General features: G+C 45.4%; 1 protein-coding gene and 1 non-coding gene across 2 annotated transcripts; one reads left to right on the forward strand and one right to left on the reverse strand.

Moving 5' to 3' along the window:
- The first annotated feature begins 9,305 nt into the window (after window positions 1–9,305).
- Window positions 9,306–12,870, forward strand: LOC124652667 (organic cation/carnitine transporter 7-like). Its single transcript, XM_047191706.1, has 6 exons — window positions 9,306–9,406; window positions 10,081–10,349; window positions 11,093–11,330; window positions 11,479–12,016; window positions 12,107–12,309; window positions 12,386–12,870. Exons 2-6 carry the CDS (start codon window positions 10,081–10,083, stop codon window positions 12,608–12,610), a joined length of 1,473 nt encoding a protein of 490 aa, XP_047047662.1. The 5' UTR covers window positions 9,306–9,406; the 3' UTR covers window positions 12,611–12,870.
- Window positions 12,871–13,153: 283 nt separating this feature from the next.
- TRNAE-CUC lies at window positions 13,154–13,226 on the reverse strand. Its single transcript has one exon. It is a non-coding gene; the product is annotated as a tRNA-Glu (tRNA).
- Window positions 13,227–16,357: the final 3,131 nt, after the last annotated feature.

Raw genomic sequence — 16,357 nt, forward strand, 5'->3', positions numbered from 1 at the left:
CTGTGGATTCTACGTTTGCGAGTACATCCACAGAATTGTCAGCGAGAGAATTAATAATGCAAGAAATAAAGAGGTACGAAAACAATATTCACAAATTTGTTTTCTTATCATAAGTTGTGCTGAGTTTCGAGTAATAGTTGTTTCATTCTGGTTTGAATATATATATACACACACACATATCTCATGTACTCATTTGTATCTTATTCTTTTATAGTTGGCAACAAAGCGGAACAAGCTCTCAATCGATGACCGCTTCATAGCAATAGCCGAGGAATTGGCGGGATTCTTCCTTCGGGACGTCATACCACCATTCGCGAGTTCCACTATGAATGAAGATGTACATGTTACATATATAGTTGACTCGAAGAGTACCACTATGCTACATGTAATATATAGAGTACGGCTCGGAGAGTACCACTACTATGCATGAAGATCGATCTTCATGCATAGTGCTTCTTAATTTGCGATCTTATGCAATTACATGTGTGTTATATTATATGCACCAACTTGCTATGCATCATATTGATCTTCATGTACTTCAATAAACCCAAACGCGTTTCTGGTGCATCGACGCGATATGAAACAAACCGATATCCCTAAACCCCTCCAAAAACCCTAAAACTTCAATTCTTCGCCGCGGCGAAGATTCGGGCAAATTCCCTGCCGCGGGGGAACCTTTGGTACCGGTTCGTATTACCAACCGGTACCAAAGATCCTTAGCCCTGAGCTCTCCTGGTGGCCCACGTGGAGGCCCCTTTTATACCGGTTCGTAAGCAACCGGTACGAAAGGGGGGGGGCTTTAGTGCCGAATAATTTGTACCGGTTGCAAAACCGGTACGAATGCCCCTCTGGAACCGGTACGCATGAGAGATTTTCTACTAGTGCTAGCACTAAGGCAGAGGAAGAATTTCGTTCTCCCTGACTATTCATGTGTCATGTGTGCTTCCTCCCATGTTGAAACCAGCACTCGTCTTTTCTTCCATAGTTCCACTGTACATTTTTGGTTTGGTGTTGGTCTGCTTTCAGGATTGGTTGTCCCTACATCTAACGTTCATGGAATTTTGCTTCCTTTCGAAGTGGATTTCAATCAGCCCTTCTTCGTGTAAGATTTAAATTTGGAATTTGAACCACTCTCAAAGATCGTATATTCAAGGGAAAAAATAGTTGCTCTTCTTAGATATAATCAAGTTTTCAAGGAGAAATTTGACTGCGTTATTCTCAGGGCCAACAACAAGAATGTCCACTGTGGTGGCGGACATTGTGGGGTAATGATGCAAGTCCATGTCTTCCATTGAACTGCCAATAACCTCTAGGGTAATTTAGTAATGGTATGCCTTCTTGACATGCAAGAAACTCTTTGGACAGTGCACGAGTACACATCATCTTCATCATAAGGTAACAAGGTAATGGATTCAAGGTTGATACATTTAATCAACTTGTCATCAAACTTGAACATTGCCCTTGTGTAATCTACCCTTAATGCATCAATAGGGTTTGTGCATCTTACAAGGAGTTGAGAATTTTGTGCACTATTGACGATGTATGTGATAGGAGTAGTTGCCAATGGCAAGACAATGTGCAGTGCATGGAAAATTGCCTCATGTGCTAAAAGGAAACGAACACTGACCAAGAGAACACCGGTCTAGGTTGAAGACTAAGGTACTCCATAACAGTGGCGGAGCTTAAGAAGAAAACCTGGGCGGGCCGGGCTGCAGTAGACCAAGGTTTTTTCCAGAACTGGAGATTTGGTGGGCTGGCGTAGCAAGAAATACAAAGGATTGACCAAATGTTGGGCGGGCCACAACCTAGGTTGGCTTCAACATAGCTCCGCCATTGCTCCATAACAAAACGAGAAACCATGGGATTCCTAGACTCTTCAACATTGTCCATAGCTCTATTTATGTCTAAAAATAGTCGTTAGATTTGTTGTAAGAAAACTATAAAAATTTAACCATTACAAATAAAAAATTGTAGTTCCATTCTAGTACTTCCCGCATCATATAAGTGTTATCAAAAAGTGTAGTTCCATTCTAGTTCCTACAGCATATAAGTGTTATCAAAAAGTGTAGTTCCATTCTAGTGCATATAACATCAAATAGTGTGATGTTGTACTGATTATAACAAAATGATCTTTTGCCATGTTGTCATCTTTCCTGCACAGCATGTAGGCATGTAAGCATGTTCAAGGGATGTAGCATGTGAAAAGGTTGAACATGCCATTACTGCAACACAGTGGCGGAGGTTGGGCCAAATTTGGGGGGGGTGGGCCAAATCCGTACAGATTCTTCACTAAATCTTCTTGGGCGGTGGGGGGCAGCGCCCCCCTGACTTTGTTGTAGCTCCGCTAGTGGTGCAACAACTTCTTTACTATGCAGTGCATGCAACCATGGGTGACCTTATGATGTTCATGGTCTTGCAGTACAAAAAAACACATAGAAAAATGCCATATGTCGGTTGTTATCATGCCATATATTGGCTGTTTCCACATACCGATCGTTCCCGTCGAGGCGTTGACCGATCGCCTTTACGCAACCTAGACGTTGAACTAGGAATACCGTTATTCTCCTTTGTCCTAGATGAAGAGATATCATAGTGCAAAGTATGCTCGGTAACCAGCAGGATGATAATTTTTCTCATTTACCTCTATCAGGGCAAGGTTTTGAGGAACTGGCTGCCTTGCAACAAACAATGGACAACTTGGGGCAGGATATGCCTCTAAAGTCCAATGATGTTTGGAAATATAATTGCGGCACCAGCACCACTTAATCAGTATCAAATTAGGAATATTTTCTTGGAGTCATCGTGAACTCGCCTTCTTTGAGATAGCTATGGGATTTTTTTTGCAGTCAAAAGAAGCATGAGGTCTTTTGCTGGCATTTCATGCACAATAGGCTAAACACAAGACCTAGCACTAAAGCAGAGGAAGAATTTTTCTCTCCCTGACTATTCAGGTGTCATGTGTGCTTCCTCCCATGTTGAAACCAGCACTCGTCTTTTCTTCCACAGTTCCACTATACATTTCTGGCTTGGTGTTGGTCTGGTTCCAGGATTGGTTGTCCCTACATCTGATGTTCATGGAATTTTGCTTCCTTTCGGAGTGGATTTCAATCAGCCCTTCTTCGTGTAAGATTTAAAATTGGAATTTGAACCACTCGCAAAGATCATATGTTCAAGATAAAAAAATAGTTGCTCTTTTTAGATGTAAGCAAGTTTTCAAGGAGAAATTTGACCGCGTTATTCTCAGGGCCAACAACATGAAGATCGCAACTTTAAGTCCCTACGTGAAAATTATAAGTCAAGATTTCGTTGTTATTTTTAGGCTTGTCTACTTTTATTTCTTTATGTAAACTCCTTTTTGAAATTAATTTGTGGTGCGGAAAGTTAACAACTCGTAGGACATAAAGAAAATCCCTAGGGCGTCCAAAATACTTGATTTCAACTCTCGGCAGGCATTCCGCGGGACCTTCTTGTACACCAAGAATGCCCATTGTGGTGGCGGACATTGTGGGGTAATAATGCGAGTCCATGTCTTCCATTGAACTGACATAACATCTAGGATAATTTAGAAATGGTATGCCTTCTTGACATGCAATAAAACTCTTGGACAGTGCACGAGTACACATCGTCTTCATCATAAGGTAACAAGCTAATGGATTCAAGGTTGATACATTTAATCGGCTTGTCATCAAATTTGAACATGACCCTTGTGTAATCTAGCCTTAATATACATCAGCAGGGTTTGTGCATCTCACAACGAGTTGAGCATCTCGTGCACTATTGACAATGTATGTGATAGGAGCAGTTGCCAATGACTTGACAATGTGCAGTGCATGGAAAATGTCCTCATGTGCTGAACAGAAACGAACACAGACCAAGAAACACCGGTTATTGGGCCAGGTTGCAGACTAAGGTACTCCATAACAAAACGAGAAACCATGGGGTTCCCAGGCTCTTCAACAATGTCCATAGCTCTTCTGTGTAAAACAGTGTTAGATTTGCTGTAAGAAAATTATAAAAATTTAACAATTACAAATTAAAATTTGTAGTTCCATTCTAGTTCCTGCATCATGTAAGTGTTATCAAAACGTGTAGTTCCATTCTACACTAGTAGGAAAATGGCTATCTATAGCGTGCAGATTTGGGCGTTGGTCCCCAACTCTACAGGTATCGCGCCATTGGTAACAAGTACCTGTAGCATGCCTTGCTCACGCTACAGGTAGTGTGGTAGCTGTAGCGTGCCAATCCCCCACGCTACAGGTAAGGCGGTTACCTGCACCCCTCCCACCCTCCCACACGCTACAGGTAAGCATGTTACCTGCAGCGTACCACCCCCACGCTCCAGGTACTTGTGGTACCTATAGCGGCCCCCCACATGTTGCAGGTAGTCCAACCCACGCTACAGGTACATGTGGTACCTGCCAGATATTTAAATATTCAAGTATTTCGGCTGGCATGGCAGCGTACTATTACAGGTATTTTGCATAGAGTACAATGTATTCAGATATTCAAATTGGTACATATTTGTAAATCTCAAAAATGTTAAATAAAAGTCAATCTCACAATAGATAAAGTGATATCAATTTAATACAAGTTGGCCTCGATCGAGTAGTAGCTAATATATAGAGATGCCATCATCTAGTTAAGTTCAATATCTAAACATTGATCACATACAAGAGAAATGCAATCACCAAGAGCAACAAGACTAGAAGGATGAAGTTATTCATCTTCATCATATTCTTCTTCCTTTCAAACTCCAAGTAACTAGCTCTGGCTAATGACTCACTCTTAAATGATTTGTGGTTGTTGCCAGGGAAATGGTCCACTTGCTCGTTAGCCTCCGACCACTGGGTGTAGACTCCGGGAACTCTCCCTCTATACACTGACATACCACTTCACTATCTATTAACAAGGTAGATGTGTCATATTACATTTCTACAATGCAATGAAAAGCAAATAGCTCGCAATCAGAACAACAAAATTTAAAAAGTATCACAAGTTATGCCCATTCTGCACATGCTACAGCTAATACCAGTGGCATGTGCTTTATTGGGCACGCCACTAACGTTCATGCACCTATAGCCTAGTAGTTCTAGTTCATGCAGCATATAAATGTTATCAAAACGTGTAGTTTCATTCTAGTGCATATAACACTAAATAGTGTCCTGCTCTACTGATTATAACAAAATAATCTTCTGCCATGTTGTCATGCTTTACTGCACATCATGTAAGCATGTTCAAGAGATGTAGCATGTAAAAAGGTTGAACATGCCATTAGTGCAACACCTTCTTTACTATACAGTGCATGTAACCTTGGGTGACCTTATGATGTTCATGGTCTTGCAGTACAAAAAATATACCACATACAAAAATGTAGTATATCGGCTGTTGTTAGAGCATGTAATACAAAAACACACCTAAAATAAACTATGATCCAGAAAACATGTAGCAAAGTACAAAATAAATCACAAAAAAGATGTTAGTGCAGCAAATGAAAGCAGAAATGAACTTACCCCCGACAGAAGGCATATATTGCAATGTAGCTAGAGAAAAATCAGATGTAGCCTCAGAAAAACAAACCTGCAGAAGCAACAAAATAAAGTACTAAATTAGCATGGATTTGAAGATTATAAAAATGCATGTAACACAAGCAAAAAAAATCATATTAAACTAGTCAACAAATCTTATTAAACCATGAGATTACTGCTTGAGCATGTACCAGAGCAGAGAAGATTGTAAAAAAAATGCATGTAACACAACACAAAATTCATATTAAACCTAGTCAAAACTGCAAAAAATAACAAATCATGCTATTAGTGCTTCAGCATGTAGCAGAGCAGAGAAAATTAAAAAAATGCAACACAACACAAAATTCATATTAAACCTAGTCAAAAATGCAAAAAAAAACAAATCATGCTATCAGTGCTTGAGCATGTAGCAGAGCAGATAAGATTATACAAAAATGCATCTAACACAACATAAAATTCATAGTTAAAACTGCAAAACAAATAAGAAATCATGTTATTAGTGCTTAAGCATGTACCCGAGCAGAGAAGATTGTAAAAAAAATGCATGTAACACAACAAAAAATTCATATTAAACTAGTCAAAACTGCCAAAAAATTAATAAATCATGTTATTAGTGCTTGAGCATGTACTATAGCAGATCTGCGCACCAAATATCGCATCAAGGATCTGAGTAGAGGATGTATCCACCAAAGCACATCGAGCACCAGTATATAAAAAGAACTTATATACATGCATAGAAATTTACAGAGCAGATCATCTTAGATTCGCAACAAAAAAAACTCACCACAGGTTGGAATCGATATCCAGGGTCGAGAATATGTAGCCAAAACATGTAGCAGCAAAACCTCGGTGACCTGGCGAGATTCCTCTACGTGACGTCGGATGAAATGTTAATAAATGAAGATATAGTATAGTATAAATCGGAGTTATAATATTTTTTATTTTAGGAGAAATGAATTATTTTAATAAACCAGGAGCACATTCCTTTTTAAAGGTTATCCCTTTAAAGACACATTGAATTCATATGTTGTCCTATCTGCAACCAAAGGAGAAGTGGCAAAGCTATGAATTTTGAGTGCAATTGACTGAAAATGGTTGCACGAAATTTCTACAATCGTTGATAGGAATATTACATGATGATGTTTTGTCTCTACTAGTATATATTTTTATATTTGGACGATTGATATATGTATGAATCCTTTGTGATCAGTGGACTTGTCTTTATGTATTTTGAATTAATAAAGAGCAGTGTTGGGCGTCCCCGGGGGATCAGATTTCTGATCCTCCAGGTCCCCCACCGTCCGATCAGTCAATCCGGATTGTTTTTAGCCGTCTGATCAAATCATCCAGATCTCTCTCTCTCACTTTTGCTTCCATAATATACCAAAGTAGCAAAAAACGGTTCGTTTGTAGCAAAATCTGTTTCAATCTAAAATCCCACTTTTGCTTCCATAATTTACCAAAGTAGCAAAAAACGGTTCGTTTGTAGCAAAATCTATTCCAATCTAAAATCCCATATGCAGCGCTTGCTCCGGCGAGACAACCTTCGCCGCTCCAGTGACTCCGCTTGCAACATTGCTGAAGTAGCGCTAGCGGCGGTATCCAGTAGTAGCGCTGCCAGCCAGATGTAGCAGGGCGACAGCCTCTTATAGCGGCGGCAGTCTCCTTAGCACCGTCGAAATCGGCGGCGGTCCCTTGTAGCAGCGGTGGCAATGGTCTCCTGTAGCAGTGCCGACAAACGGATGTAGCAGCGCCGTCGGCCTCCTGTAGCAATGGAGGCGGACGTAAGTAGCAATGCCGGCGACGGTCTCGTGTAGCAACACCGGTGGACAGATGTAGCAGCGCCAGCTGCCAGACGTAGCAGAGGCGCCAGCCGGATGCAGCAACGCTGATGGCCTCCTGTAGCAATGGCCGCGGACGGATGTAGCAGCACCGGCTGCCGGATGTAGCACATGCAACGGTCGGATGTAGCAGCGGCGGGGGTAGAAATGTAGCAACAACGGCAGCCTCTTGTAGCAGTAGGGCGGCAAGACGTAGCAACGGCGGCGGCCTATTGTAGCATCGATGCCATCGAACGGAGGACCCCCTAGAAGCAACCCGACGCCCCCTTGAAGAACCCATGGTGGAGCCTGCAGCGGGCGTGGCGCGATTCGCACCACTTGGTGGTTACCGGCGATGGGTGCCGGTCGGCGACCTACCCTGGGTCTTGCATCCGGCTATGGCGGCCGTAGTGAATCGTGGTGGGGCGGCGCGGAGCAGGCAGGAGGGATGGTAGCCATGGCGGAGGTAGGCGAGGTGGTGGTGCAGCAGCGTGGGGGCGCGCGGTGCTCCATCTCCAGCCATGGATGCGGGCTCGTGGTTGCCGGCGACGGTGCCGGCCGGCGACCTCCCCTGGGTCTCGCATCCGGCTATGGCGGCCAGAGTGAATCATGGCGGGGCGGCACAGAGCAGGGAGGAGGGATGGTAGCCATGGCGGGGTAGGGGAGGTGGTGGTGCAGCTGCGTAGGGGCGCAACAACGTGGGGTGCGCGGTGTTCCATCTCCAGCCATGGACGCAAGCTCGTGGGAGAAAAGATTGGGGGAAAACCTGCACGAAAGGATAAGGTTGTGGTGGAAGATGAGGTGGCCCCGCCATGTGCTGCCCGTTTTCTTCTGCTCCGCAGGGACGCATGGCGTGCATAGGAGGCGGGAACGTCAGCGTTTTCTATTAATAAATGAGAGATAAAGAGATCATATGAATCTTTTTTGAAAAGCTGCGTTTTCATTTAGATAATACGGAATACAGAGTACACCGTACAGAGTACAAAGACAAGAGCGTACAAACTACTACACAGAAACGCAACAAACAGCAGAAAGACAACAGCACCGCCGACCACGTCGGGGAAGAAGAAACCGCTCCACCATCTTACCCTCGCCGGAGAACGCTTCCTCGCTTGAAGACGCCCGCAGAGCCCGTCCGCCACCACGTGACGGCACCTAAGGCGATGAACGAATCCGGCCAGTGCCTTCTCAGCCCATCTCCTCCACCTCCAGGCGACCTCCTTCCACGACGACGACGGCAGGCGTCGTTGCCTGCACCAGCTCCTGTACAGGCGACACCAGCCCCGAACGGAGACCGCCGGGATGACGTCGCACGACCTCCAGTCCCCCCGCAACAAGAAGGGAGCGCTCCTTGCCGCGACGAAGAAGGGGACAGGGGACAAAAGCTCCCAGTGCCCATCGATGTCTTCGCCACACCGACCGAGCCACGAGCACCCAAACCCACCGAATCGATAGATCCGGGAGAGACCAAGTCCAGCCGCTCGTCGACACCGTCGGAGACGACGCCGGGAAGGAGATCGAGCGCTGGCACCAAAACTCCACACAGGCAACACCATCCCCCACTCGATGCCGCCCTCGGAGAACTTATTCCTACTATCTACACGACCAGGACGCAGAACCAGGGTTCCCCCACTCTCCCGCCACCGGAGCGGCAGGCGGAGAGGGAGGAAACCACCGGCCTGGCCCGGCGGCGGAGCGAGGAACCGGGGTCGCCTTCTTATCGCCAAAGGAAGGGGAAGGGATAACCCTCTATGAAGATATGAATCTATTGATGCAGATCCTGAAATACCTTTTTTTTAGAAAGAGTATTTACTAAGAAGTAGAGAGATTATTTGTTTACCTTTTAGCCCATATCTATGCTTAGGCGTGGAGCGTACTGACCATGATTTATGAAAGTTAGGCACTTAGCCGTAAAACGGCCGTTTCCTTCCATTTTCCTTGTTAGAAAAACAAACAGAAACGGGCCACCCGACGCAGTCGTCGTCCTTCTGGAAGCATCCGTTCCCGGCGACTCGGAGGTTGCGCCGGCGCCGGCGCCGGGCCCGCTCCTGCCCCGACGAGGTACTCCTCCCCGGACTCCACCTCTCCCCGTATCTCTCCATCCCAATCCCCCGCCATACTGGAGTCCACGGGGAACCTCAAACCCCGGTTTCCCTCCGGCGATGCGCTGGCAGTTCCGGCCAGTAATCTGACCAAATGTGCAACCTGGGCAGCCTACACATCCAGGGATCTGTGGTCCAAGCGCGAAATCTTGGTCCCTCGAAATTTTAAATCTGACCCGGTAGTTTGGTAGTGTCGTTCTGTTGTTATTAGCTGTTTTTGTGGAGACAAATCTGAACCTTGTTAGGTGAAGAAGCAGAAGCCGTTATCTCTGTTCGGATCGGTGCAAGGAAAGGCGATACTTGGCAACGTGAATCTCAGGCCTGAGAGTATTTTTTGTTGGGGTTAGAGACTTGGAGTATTGCTACTGTCTGAAAGAATATCCTTGTTACTGTCTGAAATTAGCTGTCTTTCTTTTTAGATTATCAAATGTTCTCATGAAAAATTATGATACTGTTGCTTTCGCTATGTTTGGTGAGGTTTTCTGCTTCTTATAAGGCACCGTAGTTGGGGTAAATATCTGATGTCTCCAATTCGACTGCATACTCTGCCTTATTGGAAAATTCACATTTTGCCAATCGACTGAAATCAATTAAATGAATTAATCTGTATATCACGGGTTTTTCTTTTTTCAGATGGAGGATGGCGTGTCTACCTATACTGTCGATGAGGCGCTTGTGTCAATGGGGTTTGGAAAGTTCCAAGCATTCGTGCTTGCCTATTCCGGGATGGCTAAGATCTCTGAGGCGATGGAAATGATGCTTCTGTCATTTGTTGGGCAGTCTGTCCAAGCTGAATGGGGTCTTTCTGCACAGGAAGAGAGTCTCATCACAAGTGTTGTATTTTTAGGGATGCTTGTAGGAGCATACTGTTGGGGCTTAGTTTCGGACAACTACGGGAGAAGGTATGTCTTTTCCTACTTAACCGTTTTTTGTTGGAAATTTGTATTTCAAATGCATTGAACCCAAACAATGTAACTGCGAAAGTTCTCCCGTGCATAGAGAAGCGAGGCATGAAAAGTTGAGCCAAGTAATGTTTTGGAATGATCCTTTTACGTACTATGGACATAAACCCTTCACTCCATACCTTTACTTTAATCTTGATTAGTTGAGTTTCACTAGTTAGGATGTCTTCTGTGAGAGGCAGATTAATGTAACTCATGTCTATGCTAGAGCTTGCTGGCATCATAACCTTACCCAAGAGGTAGTTAGCTATGTGATGTAGGTTCGAAATTTGTACAGTCCATACTAGTTCAGAGTGGACTACCTGTGTAGCAAGCTGATAGACATAACATCATGGTCAGGTGGTACATTTTCTGTGGCCGCATCTCACTAGCTCAAACTCACTAATTTTGCTAGTTGCATTATTAGGCAAATTAGATGATTTTTTGTTTCTTTCTGTGTGGAAGTATAATGAGATTTTTTTTGATTAAATAGGAGCCATTGATGCACGGAGTGTAGTTGGTACTCTTATCATTATATGTAAAAGATTTTGGATATTTCTGCCAATCACCTAATCAACTAGATCTGTTATTGACTTCTGACTACTAAGAACCATTATTTTTAGACTATCTATTTGTGTCAGTATATCATATTTACATACTTTAAGTATTTTCCTTCTCATAGTAGCCACTTCATACTTCTCCAGGGTTGGATTTAATTTCACAGCCCTTGTAACTGGTGGTGCTGGTCTCCTTAGTGCCTTCGCGCCAAACTATTCATCTTTGATTGTACTAAGATTCTTAGTTGGCGTTGGACTGGGTGGTGGACCAGTTCTATCTTCTTGGTTCCTAGAATTTGTCCCTGCTCCCAACCGAGGAACTTGGATGGTTATTTTTTCAGCATTCTGGACCATTGGCACAATAATGGAAGCTTCGCTTGCTTGGGTATGTTCCTACATCACTACGAAATTATAAATTCTTGATGGCACAAAGCCACAAACAGATCGAAGCACACAGACATTCACTCTAATTTGTAACTTCCTATTTGAAGAAGACATGCTAATTTGTAGGCACTTATCTGCTTAATTTGCAGGCTGTGATGCCAGCTTTTGGCTGGAGGTGGCTGCTAGCACTTTCATCATTGCCATCATTTGCCCTACTACTCTTCTACCCATTGACACTTGAGTCACCAAGATACTTATGCATGAAGGGCAGAATAGCCGATGCACTGCACGTTATGGAAACAATGGCACGAGTAAACCGTGTGGCTCTCCCTTCTGGACGGCTTACTTCTGGCCATCGAATGGAGCTCCACGAGATTTCAGATTCCTCAGAAACTGCGCAGTTGGTTTCAGCTAGGAAAACCAACCCAGCTGATCATGCTAGCAAATCTGGGATCGGGGGCCTCAATGCCATCTTGAGGCTTCTGTCCCCAAATTTAATTAGATCAACTCTTCTTCTTTGGACTGTTTTTCTTGGTCTTGCCTTCTTATACTACGGCCTTGTTTTGCTAACCTCAGAATTGAGTCACGGAAATAGGATTTGTGGCTCAGAAGGAGCAGTAGCAATTGAAACAACCCACACAATCGATGCTAATCTGTACAGGAATGTATTCATTACTAGTTTTGGAGGTATGTGTGCTTTCTCATAAGGCCAATCTTATTTGCTTACAAACCCTTTCTTGATAATCCTTAATATTCATGTCACATTGATTGATGCAGAGGTTCCTGGCCTTATTCTGTCCGCTGCCATCGTGGACAAAATCGGGCGCAAGCTCTCGATGTCATTGATGCTCTATATCAGTTGCCTGTGCATAGCTCCACTCATGTTCTCTCAACCAGAATCTCTGACGACTGTCTTTTTGTTTGGAGCGCGCATCTGCATCTCTGCGAGCTTCATTGTCCTGCACATCTACGCTCCTGAGGTTTGTTCATGCCAGTACCCTCTACTCTATTAAATCTTTTCCGTCACACATCTCACACGTATATTCCCTACTGCAGATATACCCAACAGCAGTCAGGGCAACTGGCGTTGGGTTTGCGAGCTCGATCGCCCGCTTAGGTGGGATCTTGTGCCCTCTCGTAGCCGTCGGTATGGTGCACGCGTGCCACCAGACCGCGGCCATCGCAGTATTCATCGCGGTGATGCTCGTCTCAGCCGTCGCCGTATCATACTTCCCCCTAGAAACAAGCGGGCGGAAATTGAGTGACCACATCGCTTCTTAGAGCGAAGCTGCGACGGACACCAGACATTGCTGCTGTTGCTGTCACTAGCATAGATTCTCCCCATACACAATAGAGTTGAGGCCAGAGAAGCCGCACAGTTTCTTTCCTCTTTTTTAGATTACTGTTTCCCCCCGCAAGAGCATAGAAAATAGAAAGATATGAAGTGAATGTGATCTTGGATCCTGGATATTGTTCATTACACTCCTTTCAGCAGATATGTACACTGATATATATATACATTATGATTTTTGAGGAAAATAATTCACTGCTAATCTGAAATGTCCATTTTGCTACGGTCTCCATTTGATTGTATGTAAAGGTACCTGTATCTAGTTGTTAGCAGAGCAATTAGGGTGTACAGTCCCTCAAAAAAGATTCAACATATATTGTCCATCAATCATCATGTTTCCTCTAATTTAATTTGTGCTCGCAATATATGTTGATTGCAAAAAAATAGGAAAAACTTCGTATGAGATGAACAAAAAATGGTGCACACAATATAGAAGAAAATATAATTGCATTCCTATCAAATAGGAATAAAAATTCCGTCGCCGGGACTTGAACCCGGGTCTCTCGGGTGAGAGCCGAGTATCCTAACCACCTAGACTACGACGGATTTTGTACATTCAAAGAAAATTCACACTTAAGAACTATGACCTTATGGTACAGGCTCTGTTAATTGGTTCCTGTACAGGAACGGCAAAAGAAAACCAAATGGCATGCACTGATGCACCATCGCCAAGAGGCCACCTGATGTTGCTGCAAGCCATGTATCAAGTTCGTCGACCATGTCTCCAGGAGGCAGTGAAAATAGCCATTAGCTTGTTTACTGAAAAATAAACCATTCCAGCGTTCTATTGTTCTACCTTGGCGCCCAATTAGAAAATATGCATGGATTTTGTACTTACACGCACGTGTGCGGTGTTTCGGTCACCGTTCATTTATTTCTCGAGATTCCTGCTCACCATGGTAGATGAAAAGATTTCTTTCTCTCTTTTTTTATCCGAATCTCAAAGCAAAACGAACGGTGACGAAAACATCCACACCTATGGAGATAAGTACAAAAGTATTTTCATGTACTTAAAATCTTAGTTTCTTTGTACCGATAGTGAAATTCAATGGAACCACGTATATTTTGGTCCAGGCATAATGTTGCCAAATCGGAAGAACATTGCGTTGTTACCTTGTGACACTAGCAGCAGTCAACGTAAGAGAGTTGGTCGTGAGAATCGGCCTTAGCAGAAAATAATGAGCCAACTCTAAACAGAGTCGAGGTATTTTTCAAAAAAAAAAGTGACTACAAATAAAAAACCAAATTATGGGAGTCAGGTAAATGATGAATTAACTCAAATAACTTTAGAGCTGTTGAAAAAAAAGCTCCAAAAAATCATATTGGAGTCAGGGAATATTTGAAACAGACCCCGACAATTTTAGAGTCGGAAAGGAACATACTAGCTAATCCACAAAATCATATTGGAGCTCGATAAAATTAGAAACCGACTCCAAAAAGAAAGCTGAGTCGGTCCAAGAATACAATATTGGAATCTCAGACTCCAATAAATTAGGAGTTTTCTTTTTCAAAAACCAACTGAAACTTATGTTTCATTTATCATTTTCTTTTTTCAGTACCCGCAAAGCCGTGCTCGAAATTATGAACGAGGCTTGAAGCCGCAAACCTCGTCCATAATTTTGAGCACGGCTTTGCAGGCAAGCCTCGTTCGAAATTCTGAGCCAAATCGGAAGAACATTGCATTGTTACCTTGTCCATGGTTCTTCTAGTCCATTGAAAGTAGCTTCATCTATTTTGTGTTGTATTAGAAATACGTAGTATATTGCTAGGGCATGAGTGTGTGGATCAGAGGTTGGAGAGTTCTCCTTTACGAAAAAGAAAAATATAAAGCTTGATGGTGACAGGGGAGAAGGTACATCCTTGTGATTTTTTTCATTGAACTGCCCTTGCGATGTTGTTGATTATCCCCACAAAAAATAGTGGAGAGGGGACGGGGCTGGCTTCGGACATGAGTTCTACAAGGACTCTGCCTCCGGACGGACCGACCTCGCAACAACATCATCGCGGTCCATATTACCTTACCCTGTCTATCTACTAAACGCGAGACGAAAACAGGAGCCAACCCCGCGCAACGCCACAGCCTCGCGGAAACATGGCTGCGCCGATCGTCGTAGGAACGCTGCTGCGCCGTTCCAAGCGCGCCCGCACCGCCCAACCTAGCCGGTACATACGCTTATTAGTGTCTACTAGTAGCTCATCTCGATCCATTCATCATCATTCTACTGCACATGGAAAACATTTCTACGTACAATCGGCCGAGATTCATCGTGACTTTGCATGCAGGAGGGACTGGGCCAACCTGACGGCCGGGCCGGCGGGGCTGATCGCCCAGCAAGTCCTCAAGGACGATGCCGCCGGCTACCTCCGCTTCCGCGCGGTGTGCGGCGCGTGGCGGCGGTGCACGGAGCCCCCGTGCGTGCACGGTAGCCTAGATAGCCGCTTTCACCCCCGCCGCTGGATCATGCTCCCCGAGGTCTTCGCCGCCGACGTTGACCGCCGCGATTTCCTCAACATCTCGACGGGGGAGCGCATCAGCATGGACCTCCCGGAGCTCCGGGACCGGCTCGTGATCGGTGCCACCTCCGGTGGCCTCCTTGTCCTGTTGTGTGGAAATGACACTCGCGATATGCACCTTCTCAACCCGCTCACCAGGCAGCTCACGGCTCTCCCAAATGCAGCCTCGCTGCTCAAGAGCCAAGAGAACGTCACCTGGTTAAGCGAATTGGAGAAATTAGAGGTGTCCAGCGCCGGCCTCGCTGACAGCTCGACGGTGGCGTTGTACTTCAACGACCATGAGATGGAGCTCGCCGTCGCCAAGCCCGGCGATGAGCGGTGGAGCTGCCGCCCGCGGCCAGAGCCGGGCTTCATCATCTCAGCCTTATCGTTCGCGAACCGCTTCTACTGCGCCAGCAAGAAGGGAATCAACGTGGTGGATGCCATCGCCGCTGTCAAGCAGCCGCAGCTTGCCGTGGTGGTCGAGGAGGAGGAACCCACGCATGAGAGTTACTTAGTGGACAACGACGGTGAGCTGATCAGGGTGCAGCAGGCGCCGGTCGGAACCAAAACCCCAAGGTACCATGCGCACCGAGTCGACCTGGCCGTGGGGCAGATGGTGCGCATCTACGACCTACGAGGGCGTGCCGTGTTCGTGGGCGATGACGGCCGCTCGGTGTCGGTGCACGCTGGGCTGTCCTCGTCCATCAAGGCCGACACAATCTACTGGTGCAAGTGTAGCGGCCATGGGACGCTGGGGATTGCCGCCTACCATGTCAAGAATGGGTGGACCACATGGAACTTGCACGCCCGGCCGGGCAGCATGGTAGACTACTTATCGCGATACGTCTGTCGTTCAGAGGATACGGTGGTGCCGGGGCCGACACACCGTTGTCGCAGTGTTAGGGTGGCGGCTACTGTTGCTGGTCCACGGAAGCGGAAGGGGAAGCGGAAGCGGAAGCGGAAGGGGAAGCGGAAGCGGAAGGCCAACTCGAAGGTGATTGGAAACGACTGGGTCAACTAGCTACCGGGACTACGTCGACGGACGGCTAACTTATTCTCCTGTACGCGCCTTAACACGCAGCCACCGTGAAACTGTGTGAGGCTAATTAGCATAATATTGCCTGCTAGGGTTCTGCTGCCTTCTTTTTTGTTTTGTTTTCCATTTCACGGTGTGTCCCATG

This window comes from Lolium rigidum, chromosome 5, assembly GCF_022539505.1.
Source record: "Lolium rigidum isolate FL_2022 chromosome 5, APGP_CSIRO_Lrig_0.1, whole genome shotgun sequence".
Lineage (NCBI taxonomy): Eukaryota > Viridiplantae > Streptophyta > Magnoliopsida > Poales > Poaceae > Lolium > Lolium rigidum.

Excerpts from the sequence above, each read along its gene's own strand:
- LOC124652667 (XM_047191706.1), top strand. The coding sequence starts at position 10,081 with ATGGAGGATGGCGTGTCTACCTATACTGTCGATGAGGCGCTTGTGTCA. Across the intron at positions 11,331-11,478 it reads TGGAAGCTTCGCTTGCTTGG|GCTGTGATGCCAGCTTTTGG; the intron begins GTATGTTCCTAC and ends CTTAATTTGCAG. Across the intron at positions 12,310-12,385 it reads TGCACATCTACGCTCCTGAG|ATATACCCAACAGCAGTCAG; the intron begins GTTTGTTCATGC and ends TCCCTACTGCAG.